General features: G+C 42.1%; 1 protein-coding gene across 1 annotated transcript in view; it reads left to right on the forward strand.

Moving 5' to 3' along the window:
* Window positions 1–347: 347 nt before the first annotated feature.
* kiz (kizuna centrosomal protein) overlaps window positions 348–22,224 on the forward strand; it is a gene marked incomplete at its 5' end in the record, with an annotated part of 37,195 nt that continues 15,318 nt past the window's right edge. Inside the window, 10 exons of the mRNA XM_080850060.1 lie at window positions 348–412; window positions 1,326–1,388; window positions 1,791–1,953; window positions 2,083–2,091; window positions 3,496–3,567; window positions 5,599–6,160; window positions 6,327–6,603; window positions 19,232–19,351; window positions 20,131–20,295; window positions 21,276–21,426. Coding sequence (XP_080706186.1) covers window positions 348–412; window positions 1,326–1,388; window positions 1,791–1,953; window positions 2,083–2,091; window positions 3,496–3,567; window positions 5,599–6,160; window positions 6,327–6,603; window positions 19,232–19,351; window positions 20,131–20,295; window positions 21,276–21,426 — 1,647 coding nt within the window. The remainder of the gene's footprint in view (window positions 413–1,325; window positions 1,389–1,790; window positions 1,954–2,082; window positions 2,092–3,495; window positions 3,568–5,598; window positions 6,161–6,326; window positions 6,604–19,231; window positions 19,352–20,130; window positions 20,296–21,275; window positions 21,427–22,224) is intronic.

Below are 22,224 nucleotides of genomic sequence, written 5' to 3' on the forward strand. Positions count from 1 at the left end.
GATTCGTTCATCTTTAAGACAAGCCTAGGTTTGCATAAGCCTAAGCATAAGCATAATTTGCAGGGAAATACTTATTCGAGGAAGTGTGTATTTACCTGCACGGGGTTATTGGGGGGGAATTGCAGGTTAGAGGGTCGGTCCGCCCGTCAGTTATCTGCAACGTAGCTAGTTGACGGCCCAGACCAGACCACCTGCGTTTGTCATAGGTCTTGGCAAGTGATTCAGGGCAAATCCACATGGGGGAAATGTTTTCAAGAAGGGCATTGTGGGTAGCTGTGTGTATGGCAACCGCTGTAAACACGCCTAGACGTTAAGAGGGATGTATTGCTAGATGCTACGAAGAACCAATGGCTTTTTGCAACAATGAGTACTTTGAGAAAATTGGACACATTCAAAAGAACATGCACGAAATGTAAGTTGACAATATATTGTTATTTCAGTCAACAATTACACCGGAAAGCATGAGTGAAGTTGGCCCTGTTTGAGACCGAAGGCTGAAGTTTTTTACGAACGTTGTGGCTAGCTAGCTAACTCTTCTCAGTTTGTTGTGCTAGCAAATCAACACAGTGCCATTAGCTGGTAGCTAAGTAAGATATCATAGCATTATAATAGTTGGCGAGAAGCTAGGTAGCACGAAGAGACAACAAAGCAATGTTATAGGTTGTTACGTCTAATTTATAACTGGTTCCATCTCATAAGCAGCATTACTAAAACGGCCTAATAGTGAGACAACACTCGAATACACATTTGTTTCTTGGTATAAGTTAAAGTCAGTTTACTTATTGTGTATCTACAGACACACAGCTAGCCTCGTTAGCACATTATAACGTGATTTACCTTAGGTTGATTTTAACCTGATTTTAGTCAATGTCCTTGTAAAGTCCATTGTACGGTCGACAGTTAACCAGACAGAATCGCAGTTTATAGTATTGACATTTAGCTAAACATCGCTAACGTTAGCTAGTTTGGCTAAACAACTAGCTAGCCTGATAGTCATACTCAGAGGCTTGATATCAATTACTACTAATTATTACTTTCGTCAATAACTAGTGAAATAAGTATAGCGAGCTAGACTCGGCAGCCTGTCAGCTAAGGTTAGCAGCAGCTCATCTGACAATTTCAGCAAATAGAGAGAATAGGAGAATCGTCCTGACATGAGATGGTCTGTTGAGTTTGAGTAACTTTGAGCAAAACGGCCGGATGAACTGACGTTAGTGTACAGGCTGCCAAGTGAAGTTGCATTGTGTGCTCTCTATATTGTCCAGCAATTTTATTTTTAACTGTTTCGTGGCATTTGTATAACTTATGGTATGTTGAACTTGTAGGGAAAAGAAGAGGCTTGAACTAGAGAGAGAGTTGTTTTCCTACTGCAGGTCTGACCAACGAGTGTAAGTAGCCTATCAAAAATGTAAGGTTGGGGACAAAAGTCAAGTAATATCCACTCTTCTATACTAATATCGAATATCGCATAGACATCGCCTAGTTCTAACTGCCTTGCCATAACACATACCAAAGCGTTAAAAAAGAAGAGCAGTTAATCAGGAAAGCAGTTGGGCCATTGCTGTGCAATAACAACAGATCTGACACACATTTTATATAAACGCAGCGAATTTTGGGAAAAATACTACACTATGTGCAGTATGCACAGTTTGGATGGCCCTTTTTTCAGTCTGTGTAGTTCAAGGTAGTAGTCCTGTCATACCATTTAAATTGTGATTGCTTATTAGTAACTCTTTCTAATGTGGACAGGTGCAATTGCTTATGTGAAACAAATTCTTTGTCTCTGGCAGTGGACAGTTAAAATATGCCAAGCTGCAGCGTTATCTCAAGGAAATATCTAGGAAAGAGGAGCAAGCCAAAGCAAGAAACCTTGAGCTTTTAAACAGTGTGGAATCAGTGGAGTCACAAGTGGATAGCCTTTGGCCTGATCGCAGCTCACTGCATCAGATGAAGGTAACATCAAATGGAAAGGCTTTTGTGATTTAGCCAATAACTATGTTTATTGGTGAGAAGATTTGGTTGGAATATCGCGTGTTATTGTATAGTAATGTGATTAAAGTATTTGACTTTTTTTTAATGCAGCACAATTTGGTGAGACAGTGAGCATTGTATCACTTTTTCTGAAGCCCATGCTATTCACGTCTTAATTTGTTTTTAGAAATGAATGCCCATTTCCAACATGCAGCAATTGCTTGCACTCCAGTTCTTTCATTTTATCAACACACACAAATGAGAAAAGGAAAAACAATGAGCGTGTCAGATTATCACTTAAAACTGAACAGTGCTCAGCGGCTAAATATCAAATTAACAAAATTGGTTAATTACACCCCAACCAAATTAATTGGTCCAACATTGAGACACTGGAGTGAATTTTTTTTCTTCCTCCTCCCCTCGCCCCTATGGAGAGAGGCTTCTTGTAAATGATTTTATGTTTGGTGTTTGTATATGTTTGTGTTTTTTTATTTATTTATTATCTACGTTTGTTTTTATTATTATTCATTTTAATATCCTACTGATAATGTTGCTGTCTTTCTGAGATTGTACTTGCCTCATCAGGATTCACCCAAATGTTCTGAGACATTGAAAAGCTTTACCTCTGAGCATTGCTCCATACCAATGTTATTTTAATTTGACTCTGCATCAAACTTTCAGAGTTACACAATTCCATTTGAATAATTCATTTTAGCAATAACAATTTCCTTCAACATTTTGATTACATTTTGCCATGTTTTCTCTATATTTTCCCAGATCATCTCGATTTTTTTGTAACATTTTTTCAGGGGTATTTGCTGAAATGTTATGCTCTAGCACGTGCATTTTTCAATGTGTGTGAACACAGACACGTACACAGAATTAACTGTATCTGGAAACATATTTATCAGTTTAATTACGATCAGCTATTCTGGCACTTTTGGTTATCGGCAGCTCAAAAAAAATCAGTGCAAACAGATAACTATTGCAATTGGTCATTTGGATAAACTAAGCTCTTCCTCATGGACGACTACTATTATCTTGTAGGAATGGCCTGGGATGCTGGAGTTAATCCTAGTGCCCTCACCACCACCATTAGACTGTTTAATTGGAGTTAGGATTAAGGCAGTCAGTGTGGCTACTCAGATAATTGATTAAGAGTCTTTGGCAGGCTGTATGGAGAGCCCTCATAGGAGGATAGCAGTAGTGACCGACGCTCTTACGGCGCGAGTAAAACGACAAGCTTATTCTTTCATACTAATGTGTTTGCAAAGAGCCCAGAACTACTCACCTTAAGCCATTACAGACCATTTAGCTCTAACTAGAAATTGAACAGAAATGCATGCTTTTCCCCCCTTTCTTAGCTTTTGCATTTTTACACATCAATATTGTGAAGAAAATATAGATTTATTCACATCTGCAAATCATTTTTCAAAGTTCCAGGGAAGTTGAAAGACTGATCATGTTTATGTGGTTGGTTTACAGATAAGTAAGAGTGCTGTTTTTATTTTGGGAATGTTTCAGATGGAGTGCTGGAATCAAATCTCCAAAGTGAGGGAAAAGCAGGAGAAACAGAGAGCCATCTTAAGATATAAGGTATGCTAAAGCAATACAAATGTTTAATCCACTAGAAACTGCACCTTAGTGAAAAGATGTTTAGAGCTCAGTGAGCTTCCATTTTGTGTTGAATAAAAGAATGAGAGTGAGAAATGTCTGTGCATTTCTCTTTGTCCGCGGAGGGGAAGAGGTCGGCCTACATGATCGGCATACCTTCATGTATTATCAAAAGCTGTCCACAAATGTAATTGTTCTGCACAAATGGCCAGTTTGTTCTCTTTTGAAATGAAATGGTGCAATTTCACCATCACTTCTTATCTCTTAAGCGCTGAAGAAATACCCATCCATGTGGATGCTTCTAGAAACATGATCCATTTCCAATGGATATTTGCTACACATAAAGAGATTGGATAATGATGCAGGGCTAAACATTGAAGATGACAAGAACAACAGGAAATCTGCTTTCTCTCAGTCGGCCTGTTTTTTTTTCTTTCTTATTTCTTCTGTCTTTTCTGGCCTAAGCTAAAGTCCTGCTATTATGCAGAGCGCTCAGAAGGAGTGTACATTTTAGCAGCCAGCGTATCTGCGGCGGCACAGGTGTCTAATCCTGCTTCCTGCGCCTGCTCAGTCTGTGTAGTTCAAGCCCACGGCCCTCTCCTTTCACTTAAAGCAGTTCAAGCTCTTCCAGATGAAATGTGGAAGACAGCTCATAATAACTTGGAGCATGCTGTCTCGAGCAGTCACTTGTGACTGTGTGTGCTAAAACCCCCCACCCAGCCCCAGCGCCACAAACCCTCATCCCCTCCGCTCCGCTCCATCCCCCCTCCCCCTCTTTTTCTCCTTTTCTCCCTTTATCTCACAGTCTCTCTCCCTCTCCCTTTCTCTCTCTGTGACTCTGTAACTCGGTCTCTCTCTTTCTCCTCTCTCTCTTTCCATCTCCCTCCTAGCCTGCCGATATTGTAATGAGCAGAGGCGGTAACCGTCACTCCATTATGCATACGAGCCTCTGCTGGCAGTGTGCATGTCCCTCAGGCAGCAGCATTCATTAAGGGGAGCTTACCGGCCTGAAAGCTGGAAACTGATGATAACGGGATATGATTTTCATATTTAATACATTCCTTGGAAGAGCACGCGCGTGCCGCAGATTGATAGAAGAATCAATTGCTACTTTAGTGAAACACTTTCTACTTTGCCCCGCAGCTACCGATGGAATCACTCAGCCAAGAAATTAACTTTTCCTCTTTTTTTTTCTCCCCCCCTTTTTTTTACCTACATGCCGGATCTGTTGGCCAGGCTGCATGGTTTACAGTGAATGCTATTAAGCAGCTAACTGTTTGGTATTTAAGACCCTTATCAGAAAAGAAACAGAAGCTATGTGTTTTGTTATTATTGTGTGTGTGTGTGTGTGTGTGTGTGTGTGTGTGTGTGTGTGTGTGTGTGTGTGTGTTGGAGAGAGAGAGAGAGTGTGTGTGTGTGTGTGAGTGTGTGTGGTCCCACCCCCCGTAGTGCCACTGCAGACATGAATCAAAACTTAGAGTAAAAGGTGAGATTAAAAGTTAAGGCATTGATCATTTGGCATTCCTGTGAGGACAGTTAGAGGAGAAGTCTGCCCTTGACCCAGACGAAATGCCACAGACAAAGACATGCCATAATTGCAGACTTTTAAGTGAAATGTGCCAGGAAAAAAGCTGCTGCAGCTGGGATTGTGGGTTCCGAATTTGAGGAAACTATGAGAGAATATAAGTCACACTGGCTGCTAAAAGCCCATGAGTGGAGGAGGCACTGCGCTGTTAAGTAAGCTATTCAGAAAGAATTGTGCTGAAGTGTGCCATTGCCCGCCTAACTTCATCTCTGCAGTCTCATGTGTTTAATCACTAATCCATTGAATCAATGGAGAAATCCAATTTCTGAAGGTTAGCCTTGGTACTTTAACCTTTCATATGTTCATTGAATCATGGCTTGTGTTGTCAACAGAGTTAGGGTATTTCAATATGCTATGTATCAGGTGTATGGTTGAATATAACGTCTCTGTTCAGGAGTATGTGTTTATTGTTGTTATTTCAAAACCAGGACTTGCCATCATCATCATCTGCACAAACTCTTCCACTGCAGCAGCCCTCAGTCATCTTCATGGGTCGACAGAGCATCAGAGATCCCTGCGTTGATCCCGGCACGAGTGTACTCTCACCGCAGCTGTCACACTCGCCGCCTAATCACCGCCTGCAACCTTTGCTTCCGAGTGGCCTTTTGAAGGACGCCTGCGTTTCAAAGGCCAATGCCGGGCCGTTCTTATCAGATGACATTCTAGACTCCATCCAGGTTCCTGATGGCGGTGCGCCGAGTGAGAGACATGAAAGGAGGACGCCCCGACTGCCATCTGATTGTGGCGCCCCTGTGAGGGCCGTGGAGGCACATGCTGAGTCCTCACCTCCAGTCACCTTGAGAGGACCCAAGTTGATCTTGCCCAGTCCGGCTCCACAGAGGCGTGAGAGGAGCTCCCCGCCACTGTCTAGCTTGCACCAAAATATCTCCCATGATGCTCCTGCGGCCCCATCCTCCCCTCAGCGTGACTCTGGAGACAATCCCCTGAGCACTTTGCACCAGTTTGTGGAGGATTTGGAAAAAGTTCCAGGTGTGCATAATCACCCATTCAAGTACAAACTAAAAAACTAAACAGCCTTGATAGTTATTTTTAGAGATATTTTTTTGAGTTAGCTTGGAGATAGTTTGTGTGTTTTTGAGTTATTTTTTGGTCTACATTTTATATTTCAATAAGATGTATGTGCTTGTGTCTGTAGCTATTGTTTCTGCAGGTCAAGAGATGAAATCCAGGAGCCCCAGCCTATCCAGTTCCAGTGCTGAGATTTCGTCTGAGTCTTCCGTGAAGATTGACAGTGACCTCTCATTCTCCATCAGTGATTGTGATCTGCAGAGGTCCGTCAAGACAAGGGTCTCCAGTCTGAGACACTCAGAAAAGACCAGTGCCTTACCAAAGGTCAAAACACCAGCTGAAGTACCACAGACAACTGTCCAACATGGTTCTGACGGCTTGTCTCACAGGTCGGCAACAGAGAGGTAAGCTAATATTAAAGGGTAGCATGCTTCTAACAATAGGCCCATATACATGTGTCAATTTAACCCACCCAATTTATCGAATCGTCTTCACGAGTAGGTGTGAAGTTTTTAAAGGAAAAGGGCTGTTGTCGTTACGTGTATACATGGAGCGAAATTTGAACCGGTTACCTTGCCTTGGGCATGCGCAAAGATGACGGAGATGTGCTCCCACCTGGTTTGTTTACTAACAACATCAACGTGGATCCGCGTCGTGCACAGGCAGTGTAGTGGCTAAAAGTTCCCTTCTTTCTATCAGCATATAGTTCTTAATATTTTCTTTAAATAACCACTCTCAGACGGAAATAAAACGAGTCTACGAGTGGATGTGTTTCAACAACGGTAGAAAACTGTGTTTGCTCCGTCTTTTACTGAACTCATAATTGTATGACTGGTATTAGTACAGTTGAGACATGGGTGCAGTTGATACACCCGAAATAACTTGCATGCGCAGCAATCCTGAGACGTGATTTTTAGTTTGCACATGAATACTAATAATAATAATAATAATAATAATACCTTTATTTTATAGTGCGCTTTTCAAGTACCCAAAGTCGCAAATTACAAAGTCATGGGGGGGGGGGGGGGTGTATTACAGTCAGGGGGGACAGTACAAGCAGGACACGTTTACATTTACAGGCAAAGAAGGGGGGGGGGGGTATTTACAGACAGGGGGGACAACACAAGCATACACAGCACAGGCAGAAAAAACAGAGTTATTGAGATGTAACAGGGGGTAGAAGTGTAGGCAGTTGGGTAATGGTGGCTAGGGATAGGGAAGATCATAGGCTTGGGTGAAGAGGTATGTTTTGAGGCGGGACTTGAATGTTGTGAGTGAGGGAGAGAGGCGAACAGATTGGGGAAGGGAATTCCAGAGTCGGGGTGCTGTGCGTGAGAATGCTCTGTCGCCAAAAGTTTTTAGTCGGGATGTTGGTGTAGTCAGGGTGAGAGTGAAGGAAGAACGGGTGGCTCGGGAGGGGCGGTGGGGGAGGAGGAGGTCAGACAGGTAGGGGGGGCTAGGTGGTGAAGAGCTTTGAAGGTGAGGAGGAGTATTTTGAAGTTGATGCGCTGCTTGATGGGGAGCCAATGGAGAGAGTGGAGAACGGGAGTGATGTGTTCACGGGACCGAGTGTGGGTGAGGAGGCGGGCAGCAGAGTTTTGGACCATTTGGAGTCTATGGAGGGAATGGGAGGAGATGCCAGTAAGGAGGGAGTTGCAGTAGTCTAGGCGAGAGGAGATGAAGGCATGGATGAGGGATTCAGCAGCGGGGGGGGGGAGGCAGTGTCTGATTTTGGCGATGCGGCGGAGGTGGAAATATGAGGTCTTGACGATGTGGCTGACATGGGGAGTGAAGGTAAGGGTGGGGTCCATGATGACACCGAGATTGCGTACCAGGGTGGAGGGGGTGATGGTTGAGGAGTCAATGGTGAGTGAAATGGGACCAGTTTTATTGAGAGTGGATTTGGTGCCAATGAGGAGGAGCTCAGTTTTGTCACTGTTCAGTTTGAGGAAGTTGTGAGTTAGCCAAGTTTTTATTGTGGAGATGCAAGTTTCGATGTGGGTGAGGGGAGGATTTTGGGGGGATTTGGTGGTGACGTATATCTGGGTGTCATCGGCGTAGCAGTGGAAGTCCAGGGTGAGTTGGCGGAGGATGTGACCAAGGGGGAAGAGGAAGCAGATGAAGAGGAGGGGGCCGAGGACTGATCCCTGGGGGACCCCCTGCGTAACTGGGGAGAGGGTGGATGAGTGACCGGAGAGGGAGATGAACTGTTGCCTGTTTGTGAGGTATGATGTGAGCCAGTCAAGTGCAGAGCCCTCAACACCCAGTTGGCGCAGCCTTTGTAGAAGGATGGAATGGTTTATAGTGTCAAAGGCTTCTTTGATCCCAGGAAATTTGAGCACATAACCCAACTCCCTTAGGGAGATATTGGCGAAAGTTGTTTTACCTACTTCATTGCAAACGTCTAGTTTTGCAAACGTGTCTAGTTTTTGTGCAGTAGTGAATAGTCTCAGTCTACTACACCATACATAGCATATCATGTTTGTAGAAAATGATTAAGGTGCAACAAATGCCAATAAGCATATTTCAATTAAATGATTCACATTGCAAGTAAAATGGTGCGGCTGGAGCACATACAGGGAGGGACAACGGTGACGCATAGTTTGGATGTAGCGACAAACATTTATGTGCTGTAACAAACAGTGTTAACCAGTATGTGAGTAACGTGGGTTTTATTAAAGCATAGTGTGTGTAATGTGTAGCTATTTCATTCCCTTTGTTAACCTTTCCGGCTGTCTGTATAACCAGCAGCAGACGTAAAGAAAAGGGAATTAACCCCGAAGTTAAAAACATGTAATCTACTTCGGCAGTGGAGCATTTTACTCCCCTGCAATCTCTCTACAAACTTCCATATAGACGCGGGATCAGCAGAGGAAAATCTACTTTCCTTTTGGGAGAAACAAGGTCAGTCGTTCCCACGACTACAGCACCTTGCAAAACGAATTCTATGCGTTACAGCAACAAGTGCTGTGAGTGAGCGCTCCTTCAGTGCAGCAGGGCGCGTTATAGAAGCCAGGCGCTCTCGCCTGAATCCTGACACTGTAGATGCTATTTTATTCCTGCATAGTGCTTAGAAAAATTCTAAATAGAACAAAGGTTAGGCATATCAGCAGAGGTATATTTTGGTTACATTAGGATGGTTTATAGCTTGCGTTTTGGGCGCACCACAATGCCAAGAAGTTTGTCGCGACTGTAATGGCATATTTCATTGTGGGGGTGATTGATAGCTTAAGGCTTACGAGACACAATAGCCTATGTGCCTGTTTTTTTTTTTTTTTTTAACTGTTTGCAGCTCAAGGCTAGGCCTAATGCATTAGGATATTTATTTCTTTGTTTAACATTTTTTTCTGCCTGTTTCTTTTGACTCATAAAATAGGCATTGTCTGATAGGGGCTATCAATAAAGGTTCATCTGTCGCGGAATTGGTGTTTTCGGATGTTTCACTGAGTCCTCTCTGTCTCTATCACACACACACACACACACACTAGAGATGCGTGGATGGGCTATTATTTCATCCGCAACCGCATCACAAAACGCATGATCCGTCCGCTATCCATCCGCACTAATTTTTTTTACCAATTTTCAAAACCGCACCCGTCCGCCATCCTCCTGTTGTTTTTAGGTATAGGCGCTGCTGACGCGAGGCTAGAAAGTTCTTGCCTGTTCTTGAAAGGAGACTGATCCAATGCCGCAAAGATATTTAAAGGATAAAGTCCCTAGTATGAAAGCATATTGGCTATGTTGTAGCTTATCCCCAGAATATTATCAGTGAAGTGACGTCTGTCTCCGATCGATGCACAGGGAGAAACTTTAAAATAGCCAAGCACATCGGCAAACCTGACCTTACCATAGGCTAGTAGGCCTACACTTTTTTTTTATCATTGTAATAAAACGCATTTTATAAAACAATTGGGTTCTAGCGCGTAATTTAGCTGTTTCTGATTGGACGAGAGACGTTCCATGCTATAGGTTATTCGTCAACATACCTACAGTTACGGGACTTTTCACAGCTAAAAATAAATCACTCCGCGATGAAACATTCGCATTGATGATAACCGTTAATTCAAAAAATTAAAAATTCCAAACCAAGACGTTGACAATGGAACTATTTTTTGTTGCGGAGAAACAATGGCGAAATAAACCATTTTTAATCAATAACTTCGTGTTGAAATGTCAATTTGTTGACGGTAGAATTGTTTTATAAAAGCAATATAGCACTCATGGGAGTGGGGTAGGTAAGGGATAATCCCACGGGTGTTGTTGCCTACGCCACTCGGCCTGCGGCCTCGATGGCTACGGCCGAACACCACCCCTGGGATTATCCCTTACCTACCCCACTCCCACTCGTGCTATATTGCTTAATTGGTACACCATTTTATGGTAATATAGCCTACTGTTTTTTGCAAAGTGAAAGAAAGCCTATTAAGGAAACGCAGACACGAGTCTATTAATTCCGAAATTTCACCGCATTGTAGGCTTTATACTGTAACAACCCCAACACTTGCCTGCTTGCCTTGCAAATCAAAGTTTTCCGACTATTTTTCTTACCTTCTTTCTAAGCTGGTGATGTTACTGAGCTAGAAGTTTAACTTGTTCTGAACATCTCGCGCTGCCAATGCCCAATGTCACTTCTGAGTCAAATCACTCTATCATCTCTGTGAAATTCCTTATTCCACGAGTGGTAGGCTATTATGGCTGTTTTAAAATATAACTAATAGCCTAACGAAACAAAATAACCCAGGCAGTTTCATCTACGACACGTTAAGGCTTCTTCCAATACTGACAGCTGACTCATAGCTTGCAGGTTGGCGGCGCTGCAAGGAGACTCGACATGAGAGGGATCGTCACTTAATTTAAAATAGTTTTGCTTCCTTTGCTTGCTTTGTATGCATACACGGAACTAGGCCAATTTACTGCCTGATAAAAATTGGATTATTTCAAAATGTGCTTGGATGTAGGTAACGACATTTAACAATGTGTAGACATTTTGAATTTCGTTGGGTAAACCGCCACCCGCCCGAATTTAATTAAAATATATTTTTTTGTCATGTCATCCGCCCGATCCGCGGTTTAACCGCGGAGTCCACGGGTGCGATCGGCAACCGCGCATCTCTAACACACACACAACATTAACGGAAGCAAAAAAGTTTAAATTAAGTGACGATCCATCCCATGTCGCGTCTCCTTGCAGTGCCGCAAACCTGCAAGCTATGAGTCAGCTGTCAGTATTGGAAGAAGCCTTAACGTCTCGTAGATGAAACTGCCTGGGTTATTTTGTTTCGTTAGGCTATTAGTTATATTTTAAAACAGCCAGTCATTGTAGCCTACCACTCGTGGAATAAGGAATTTCAAAGAGATGATGGAGTGATTTGACTCAGAAGTGACATTGGGCATTGGCAGCGCGAGATAAACTAAGTTAAACTTCTAGCTCAGTAACATCAACAGCTAAGAAAGAAGGTAAGAAAAATAGTCGGAAAACTTTGATTTGCAAGGGAAGCAGGCAAGTGTTGGGGTTGTAACAGTATAACCTACAATGTGGTGAAATGTCGGAATTAATAGGCTCGAGTCGGCGTTTCCTTAAAAGGCTTTCTTTCATTTTGCAAAAAACAGTAGGCTATATTACCATATTAAAATGGTGTACCAAATTGCGTTTTATTAGAATGATTAAAAATTGTAGGCCTACTAGCCTATGGTAAGGTCAGGTTTGCCGATGTGCTTGGCTATTTATTGATTTTTTCTCCCTGTGCATCGATCGGAGACAGACGTCACTTCACTGATAATATTCTGGGGATAGGCTACAACATAGTCCATAGGCTATCATACTAGGGACTTTATCCTTCAAATATCTTTGCGGCATTGGATCAGTCTCCTTTCAAGAACAGGCAAGAACTTTCTAGCTCTAACTTTCTAGCCTCCTGTCACCGCCATCCCCATGTCACATCGGCCTTATTTGACCCGCCCTTTTTTGAGCTGACCGATCGGGGTAGACCACCTCTCTCGAAAGGCTCAGACATCGTCGGAAATCGACCGGGTCATATTTATGTGTGTGCTACATGAGGCAATTATAAGAGAATTATGAGCTTTTACCGGATTAAACGCGATTTCACCGGGTTAAATTGACACATATATAAGGGCCTGATGGGCCTATTGGCTGTCTCACTGGGTGATATTCACATGGTGTCTGTAGATTCTGGACAGTGCTGAGAAAACGCAAATAAACATAATTCGGTTTGGCCCATAGTCAGGTAAGAACTATTATTCAATGAGAGGAGGAGCGCACGATGCGAGTCGACTCACTTGGTGAATGAGACGCGCATTGCATGCGATCTGAGGCGTAGCGCACGAAGAGAGTCGCTCGAGGCGCATTGCGTGCGCACATTGCCTAATAAACGTGGTTGACTCTTATTAAAGCTCGAAAGAAAAATAAAATTCACAATGCAATTTATTTCAATGTGATTTATTTCTTTAAAAAGACTTTACAAGATCAACATCACAATGACTAATGGTGCAACAGTGTCTTCAAGAACTGTCCGTCGAAAACTGGGAGAAGAAGGTTTTTTTGGCAGAATAGCAGCAAAGAAACATTACTGAAAGAGAACAATTGAGTGTAACGCCTGAATTTTGCAAAAGAACACAAGAAATGGACAAAGAAAGATTGGTTTAAGTGTTGTGTACTGATGAGTCTAGGTTTGAATAGTTTGGCAACAAGCAAAGCGTGGATGTTCCACGAAGTGAGGGGGAGAGATATAAAAATTAGTGTCTCTTGCCAACAGTTTACAAGGAGGGGGTAGTATTATAGTGTGAGGTGCAATTTAAGCCTCAGGAACAGGTGACTTTGGCTAAATTGATGGCATCATGGATACAAAAGTATACCACAACATTCTGGTGAGGCACAGAGTTCCTTCTTGGAGACATCTTATTGAGCCTGGATTTATTTTCCAAGAGGACAATGACCCTAAACATTATTTTAACTATTGCCGGATCTACTGGCGACAAGGAATCTGCTGGAACATTGAAAATGATGGACCGGCCCTCTCAAAGTCTGGACTTCAAACCCATCAAGCAAATTTGGGGCAAGTTGAAAAATAAACTCGACAGATCTATTGGAAATTCCAAGGAAAGTCTTTGGCTTGAGTTGCAGAAGGCATGGGATAACATTTGTGTTGAAGTTCTCAAGAAATATATTGACTCTATGCCAGAGAGATGTGCTGCTGTAATTGCTGCAAAAGGTGGGCGTACCACATATTAAATAATAAAAGTGGATAAAAACAGTAGGACTCACTTCATCTGATATTTGTTGTGCTCAGAACAGCCATCTGCATGTTTCATGAACATTATGAAATTAAATCATGTTTTGGAGGCAAAAAAAAGGTAATCATTCTCAGATCTGTCAGGTGTTCTAATAATTTTGGCCACCACTGTATATCTTATCATGCCTCTTACCTCATTCATAACTTCTATTGCTACCTTCACATGTACTTACCCCTGCATCAGCCCTTTGCATCTACCTATATCATATCTGCACTAATGACCAACTATTGCTGCCAATGTTACTACTGCTCATACCCCATATATCTTGTACTGTCATATCTGTTCTGTATAGGTACATCCCATCTATTTATTTTATATTACCACTATAGAATATAGAATAGCCTACTCTGAACTCTTGCTATCTGTACTTCTGGTAAGAACCCGTTGTCTCAGTACTTGCACTCTGTGCAATGACAATAAAGTTGAATCTAATCTAATTAATCTAATCTAATCTAATTTTTTGACCTCTTGATTTTTGGGGAAGTTCATGTGTAAAGCTGACCACAACCCCCTGTGTGCATAGACATGTATAGGTAGACACCGCCTCCACTGCTTCTCGGTGAAACGCGTCGCCGCCATTTTGGGAAAGGAGCTCTCTGCCGTCAGAGGTCTGTCAGACGTGTCAAACTAGCGCAAGTTGCCAGGAGCTGCGGTTTATCTGGATAAAAATCACGATAACCTTTTACATTTCGCAACCAATTTCATGGAGTATTCAAGGGTTTATGCTCTACGTGAAGTGTGTGAAAAGATTTGCCTCTACGTTACTTTGAATCTCGCTAGTTTAATCGCCAGTCATACATGTGCATGGGTCTATAATAAACGCTCGTGCATTTTGAAAATACTGAGAAGCTCTATAAACTATCGAAATAGTGCTTCTTTAGTTACTACGTATTGACCATCATTAAGAGAAAGAGCATACATCAAATAGTGAGAAACTGGCAGTCAGTGTGTTTTTCATAGTTTAATAGTTCCTTTTCAAGTATGTGCATTAAGAAACCTTGAACAGTGCAATTGGCAATACACAGTTATTTCACAAATCAACATTAGGCTGCAAAAAAAATCTATATATTTCTATAGCAGTAAAAATATACACATCTCAATATATACATAGCCTACACATCTCAATAGTTGAACTGTAATATAAATAACATAGCATATAATACAATATAATATAATGACTCAGTATAATGTGCAATGGAATAACATATGATATATATAATATGTGATACAATATAATGTATTTTAAGTATAAGTATATATGCATATTATAATATATATATATATATATATATATATATATATATATATATATATATATACGTATATATATACGTATATATGTACATTTGTACAATTTGACATAATATACAATCATGCTCTTAACATTTTCAGATCTATGCAGTGCAATTGACACAATTATATAATTGTGAAATAACTGTGTATTGCCAATTGCACTGTTCAAGGTTTCTTAATGCACATACTTGAAAAGGAATTAATTAAACTATGAAAAACACACTGACTGCCAGTTTCTCACTATTTGATGTATGCTCTTTCTCTTAATGATGGTCAATACTAGTAACTAAAGAAGCACTATTTCGATAGTTTATAGATCTTCTCAGTATTTTCAAAATGCACGAGTTTTGAAAGTAAAGTGAGCGTTTATCATAGACCCATGCACATGTATGACTGGCGATTTGACTAGCGAGATTCAAAGTAAAGTAGAGGCAAATCTTTTTCACACACTTCACGTAGAGCATAAACCTTTGAATACTCCATGAAATTGGTTGCGAAATGTAAAAGGTTATCGTGATTTTTATCCAGAAAAACCGCAGCTCCTGGCAACTTGCGCTTGTTTGACACGTCTGACAGACCTCTGACGGCAGAGAGCTCCTTTCCCAAAATGGCGGCGACGCGTTTCGCCGAGGCAACGGGCTGAAGCAGTGGAGGCAGTGTCTATCTATACATGTCTATGCCTGTGTGCGCCAGTGTTCTCAATCACATGTGCGCGCGCAACATTTGCGTCATGTTATCATTGTCAACTTGTGGGAGTTGTATTGTTTAACGGTGAGTTCTTTGGTAGATTAAATTGTAAACTTTAAATACAAATGCTAGTACAACTTATATACATTATCTGTAAGGTTGTCAGTGTGCAGTTGTAATGTAAGTTGGATTAGTTTTCGTTTTTTCCGTGGAAATAAATGACAATGCTTGACCATATAGCTATTTGATTTGTCTCTTTAAAGAAATAAATGACAATGCTTGACCGTGTAGCTATTTGTTTTGTCTCTTTAAAAAAATAAATTACATTGCTTGACCGTGTAGCTATTTGTTTTGTCTGTGAGAAAGAGTAAGAGCTTTAATAAGAGTCTCAACCACGTTTATAGTAGCCTAGGCTATGTGCGCCGTGTCAACCACGTTTATTAGGCAATGCGCAATGCGCCTCGATCGGCCCGCTTCGTGCACTACGCCTCAGATCGCATGCAATGCACGTCTCATTCACCAGGTGAGGCGACTCGCATCGTGCGCTCCTCCTCTTAAAGAAATAAATGACATTGCTTGACCGTGTAGCTATTTGTTTTGTCTCTTTAAAAAATAAATGACATTGCTTGAGCGTGTAGCTATTTGTTTTGTCTGTGAGAAAGAGTAAGAGCTTTAATAAGAGTCTCAACCACGTTTATAGTAGGCTATGTGCGCCGTGTCAACCACGTTTATTAGGCAATGCGCAATGCGCCTCGAGCGGCCCGCTTCGTGCGCTACGCCTCAGATCGCATGCAATGCGCGTCTCATTCACCAGATGAGGCGTAGCGCATCGTGCGCTCCTCCTCTTATTGAATACCGGAACTTAGCTCCCATAGTTGGAGAATATTAACACAACCTGGCTCTGGTGTCCCTTAACTGAAGTCAGTCTGACGGTAGTTGTAAAATTGAAATGCTGTTTAGTTTTCAGTTTTGACTTGAATCACTCCTCAGGAATGTAAATGGGGATTTACTCACTTTCACACAGCAGCCCTTTACCCTTTAGAGTCGACCTTTTGTATGATTTCAGTCATTTAAATTTCAGCCATTTTTATTTTTACGGTGAAGCAGCAATACCTCCGGCTTAAATAAATGCCAAGTAGTCCAAGGGACAGTCAAGGTGTCAGCTCAGCAAAGCCCAAGCAGCCAACTCTTCCACCACGGCTGGCTGATAAGTACACCAGGGACTATGACAGAGGCACAAGCAAGGCTGAGCACAACATCTAGCCTGGAAGGATTTGGGGAATGTGTGTGTGTGTGTGTGTGTGTTTGTGTGTGCGCGCATGTGAAACAGAGAGTGAGGGGCATGGGGAAGGGTGATGTGATGAGGTGTGTCACGCTCCAGAGGCCGTCTCTCTCTCTGTCTCTCTCTGCGGCTCAGTGGCGGGTGCAACACACCTTGCTGGAAGGGCTCAGGCCTCCCTATCTGACGTTATTGCCTTAATCCCAGATAATGCTGTAACCGAGCAATTTTCCGCTCGAGAGATTTTCGGAAGTCCCGGCGGAGGTGACAATTTGCAGACTCCCTAGAGTGTTCTGAAGAACGGGCGTGTGGACAGCACTTTTAAGCAAGTGGTTGCTGAGGTGCCGTCCCATTTAAAGACATCAGGAGACGCAGCAGACTCCTCGTCCCTGTGAAGTCCAGACCTGCTGATCTGACCTCTCTGCTCTGATCCGTGTCTAGCCCCACCATACCCTCTCATTACACCACGTCTTTTGGCCACGGCTTACTCTCTGACCCCCCCAAATCACAGTCCCAGAGCGTCTTTGTACATTATGGGCTCTGTTTCCACCAAAATGAGCTGAACAACTTTTAGCACGCAGGGTGTCATACAAGTGAACACTCATACCAGGCTTGCCATTTGAAGTTGGGAAAAGAAAGTTAACAAGCCCCGCTAAGCGTTCCTCTTTACTGTTCCTTTCCCTTTACATTTGACTGAGGAACCAAATCAAAAAGTCAACTGTGTGAATTCTGCCCTTTGATTTATTTGGGTGCTATTCCCTCCACCCCTCCTGTGCAGCCGCTGGTGGTTGGGCCGGCTGGCCGACAGGGTCTGATATCACTCCTCATTGCTGAGTCCCACTGTAAGCTCAAGTTCTGTGTGAGTGTATAGGGTTAGTGCTGGACGTCTAAATGGGATGTCTGTTGCTTTTTGAGTAGTGTATCAAGAGTTCTGCACACAGATGTGGTCCCTGTTTCATTGCCGGTCTTGGTTTTGTTCTGATTCATGATGTTCAAAGGTTCTATGAAATAGTTTGGCTAAGAAAAGACTTGACAGTTTTGAAGAAGATGGTGTTGTACTTTATATGACCATGGGTGAAACCATGGATTTGTTGTTCAAGCACTCTTTATTCAGCTAACCTTGCAAAAGTTGCCGTGCTGTTTGACTTTGGAATTTGAAAGTGTCATGGCAAGGTAGTTGAAGGTCCCCAAGAGTTGTTGATTTGAAAAAGCTGCATTCAGCATCCTTTGTGTCAGCAACCTACTGTGGCTCATCCTACCACCAGTAGTTCAGAAATATCTAGTGAGGGAAGAAAGATATTCACAAAGGCACACAAATATTTTAATCCATTTGGCATACTGAGCAAAATGATGCACCACAGAGTTTTTATTTCCAAGGGTGGTATGTTGTCACCAAATAGGTCCCTGAGCTCAACATGCTGAGGATGATCACTTGTTAAAGGAATGACCTTATCTCAGTGGATCTACCTTGAAATGGCCTCTCTTTGATACATCTCTCTTTCTTTTTCCTCTTCTCCCCGCCCCCCACAAGTGTTGATTGACTCTGCCTATTGCTAAAAGAGGGTGATTGGCTGTGGTAGCCATGAACCTGCCACCCTACCAAGGCCTGGTGCTCATACGAAATTCGCTTCATTGGCTCCCCTTTTGAGGAGCCCAGACGAATAAAGCCGAGGGAAGGATGATGACTGTTTCAAGGCCCAGACTGAAGGGGGTGGTGAGGGAAAAGGCAGAGCTTTGGCCACGCTACTTCAGCCGCATTGAAGAGGACTTAGCACAGATGGATTGTGCACTACAGAATGACATAGATATAATTCGCACCGGCAGCTTAATCAGGATGTTACCAGGAAACAACCTGCCAAAGAGAGGGAGCGATTGTTTGGTGACCTCCAACCCCGAAGCCCATTATAGATTGTCATAAATTCTTTTTGCCCCTATTATGTGGCCAGGGCTCAGGATTTGGGCTCGGGTTTTGCAGAGGCCTTTCAAACAGGGCCACCCAGAGCTTAATACTCGAGAGGAAGGGGAGAGAGGGAGAGAAATGGATTCACTAAATCCACAGGCATTAGGCATATATTTCTCATTTTGCCATTGCACATGACCAGATTAGAGTCAGTTATCTCATCCACTATCTTTCCCTTTAAATAAGAGGGGATGAAATCACCACGGCTCTTCTGTTATGGGTTTACCATTATCTGACCATTCAATTGCTGCCAAACATAAAATTCTGCGCATCTGATAGTTCTACTTTTCTGCTGGGCTGAGAGTAAAGTTTGGACGCCAAGGTAACTTTTAGCTTTACGATACTCTGGTAATTATTCCACTGTCATTTCTCGTGTTCATTTACATATGCATTTGTAACCAGATGGTTCATGTGCACATGCCACTCTTTATCTTCATGTGCACATCAAAAGAGATTGAATACAATGATAATTCAGTTTTGTTGTCTTCCACTATTCCTTCAGGCTGTCATTCGATGGGCTATCCTATTTGCTTGACCATATAGAAGGACATCTGCACGGCAGCAACAAAGGACTGTACCGTGACCTCGTGGTCAGCCAGCAAAAACAGAGCGATGTGATCAGGTGAGATTTTTCTGCTTCATTTGCCTTCTCATTTCCATGTGGTGTTCACGGGTGCGCTGTGAGATGCGTTATCCAGCCTTCAAGGGCTCTTACTTTAAATGAAGTGTCATTGGTTGGCAGCAGCAGCAATGTCCTCGCTGTAAATCTTGTTTTCCAAGGGTTTTCATATTGCAGCACATTGTCATAGTAACGTTCCTGTGCAGCGAAAGAGGAGGATGAATAATTAGGTGTGTTTATCCAAAGTCCTGCAGCATTGCTAACCTAACATTGACAGGGAATCTAATCAATAACATTATATACCATGCTAACACACCAATGCAATTTATACCCATTATACATCATTTTGAGGTGTATGTCAAATTGTATTGTGCAATTTATATATGAAGACATGAAGTAATATTACACACTAAGAGTATGTAGCAAAGCAATAAATGCGGGACCAAAAGTACAAAATTAAATGACATCCATAGCAACCCGCTATAGTTTTGCTTATCACTCTGAAATTCCCATAATCTCTTAAATCAGAAAAAAATTATATTTACACATTAATGCATGTCCCTTTCCCGTACCAAAAAAAGGTGGCCCGACCATGGCCTGGGGTGTCAAGAACCTTCCCCTGTCTCTGATGTATATGTCCGTGTGGGGGTGTTGGCGTGTATGCAATAGTGTGTGCATGTTTGTGTGTGTGCATGCGTACATGTCCGCTCGAAACCCTGACCGGTCGTCTCCAGCCCCCCGGCTCCATGGCGATGGCTCACGACACTCTATATATTCTGCAGCCTTTGTCAGGGGAAGGCTGCCCTGAATGAAGAGGCGCTGCAAGTATGTGGAGCGGTGGCCGTGCACCAGCTGCAGAGGTTGTCATGGAGCACGTCAAAAGGATGCTTATTACCCTGGGAGCTGCTCAGGGCAAACTGGGATTGTGCCGAGCGGACCAGAATAAGGTACTGCGCTGACAGCTACACCTGCTTATACCTGTGTGTGAGTACTGGCACTTTTTTTTTCTTTTTTGATGAGATTTAAGACAGCTTCAAGGTAATGGGATTGACAGCCGGCTACATTTTGTAGTTTATTGTATAAAATGAAGTGAAAAAGGTTAATGGCTTAGGTAACATTTCTAACTTGTGAAGAGATCTGGAAAGTGATAGTTGGCTTGCACATAAGTGTGTTGTTGGGAACCTTAGTGACCAGTTAATGCAGTGAGTTACCTACAGCTGACTTTTGTGGTGCAAAGTGTATGACCTTCTCGGATTCCATTTGTGTATGACTTTTACTGGACTGGCCACTGTAACTCGCTGGAGTTTGATCTCATTAGTAAGAGAGGTGACCTTTCTGGAACACCTTACAGCTGCTGACTATCGGGACTCCCACACATTCAAAACTCCCTGGATACCATTTATTCCTTATTTTTGGGTACCATGTACTCTGCCATGTTTTGTGCGTTTGGTACCTTTGTGCACTATGACAAATAAATGATGAGTGCTCTTGTGTGTCATGCATACTGTTTTAATAATATGTGCTCATGTTAAATGAGGTTACTGCAGGTCAAGTTTTTTTTTTCCTCTTTTATGTATAGGCCTAATATAGTATAGTGTAATTGTAATAGTATAGGGTAATTGCATTTGTCCACATTTATTATGCATTATTTTAAACATTCATTCATCTGTAGAGTTCTAATTAAGCCTGAATACATGACCAGTAACTTCTGAAGTTTTTTTAATAATTTTTTTTAAGCATTTTAGCAAATACTTACTTAAAAAAAAAAAAGCATACTTTTTTATATGTCATTTTCAAGCGTGTTGGATAGCTAATTGGACTGGTCTGTCATTTTGACAAGTTCTTGTGGGCTTTGGTATGGCGCAAAATACTATTCTGATGCTTCCTTCCCCCTGATGTGTCTCTGTCATGTTGACCTTCCTCCCAGGTCATGCCTGCCTGCTGACAGTGTCCCCCTGTGGGACCGCTGGCTCCGTCATGCCCTGCTTCTGAGAGAGCAAGACTTCCTGTCCTGTGAGGAGCTCCTGCAGGTCTTCACCCCTGCCCTGGTGGAGCGCAGTGCCTCATACACAGACAAGGTAGAACTTTTGAAGCTTCAGAAATAGATGGTAGTCTTACAGGTCTTTGGAAATAAGTTTACAGCCATCCTCGGGTGAGGTGAGTCTGTTTTTTTTTTTTTTTTTTTTTTGGTTATATGTGTTTCACAATTTTGTGTTTGTGATGTGATTTTTTTTGCTGAAAACTCATGATAGGACATGATGCCTTTGACCAAAGCTGAACTTATGGCGTGTTAATAGATAATTGCAAGCTATGATCTACTGACTTCTGATTACTGTATTTCATTTGTTGAAAACTGTTCTCCATGTATATATATATATATATATATATATATATATATATATATATATATATATATATATATATATATATATATATATATATATATATATATAAAATATCCTATACAATATGCAACTAATACAATGATCCTAAAAATATGTACAGTACCAGTCAAAAGTTGGGACACATCTTCTAATCTTTTTAGAAGTTTTTTCTTTACTTCTTTAATACTGAAGACATTTAACCTACGAAAGAACACATATGGAATTATGTTCTAAACATACTTTTGATTGGTACTGTACATATATAACAATATGAGGGTACATTTTCAAAATGTCTTTGTTCTTTGGTCCAAGTCTGAAAAAACACCCTTTCATTTCCTCTGCAACTGAACTGGTTGAGTCTTTCAACCTAGCAAATATCCTGAGCTCCATCAAGGGGTTTGAAGTGAGCCTGTCCTGATGGAGAAATGCTGAGGAGTCCATTGCTAACATGAGAGAGTGAGTGAGAGAGAGAGAGAGGGACAGGGAGAGAGA

The sequence above is a fragment of the Sprattus sprattus genome, assembly GCF_963457725.1.
Source record: "Sprattus sprattus genome assembly, chromosome: 13".
Lineage (NCBI taxonomy): Eukaryota > Metazoa > Chordata > Actinopteri > Clupeiformes > Clupeidae > Sprattus > Sprattus sprattus.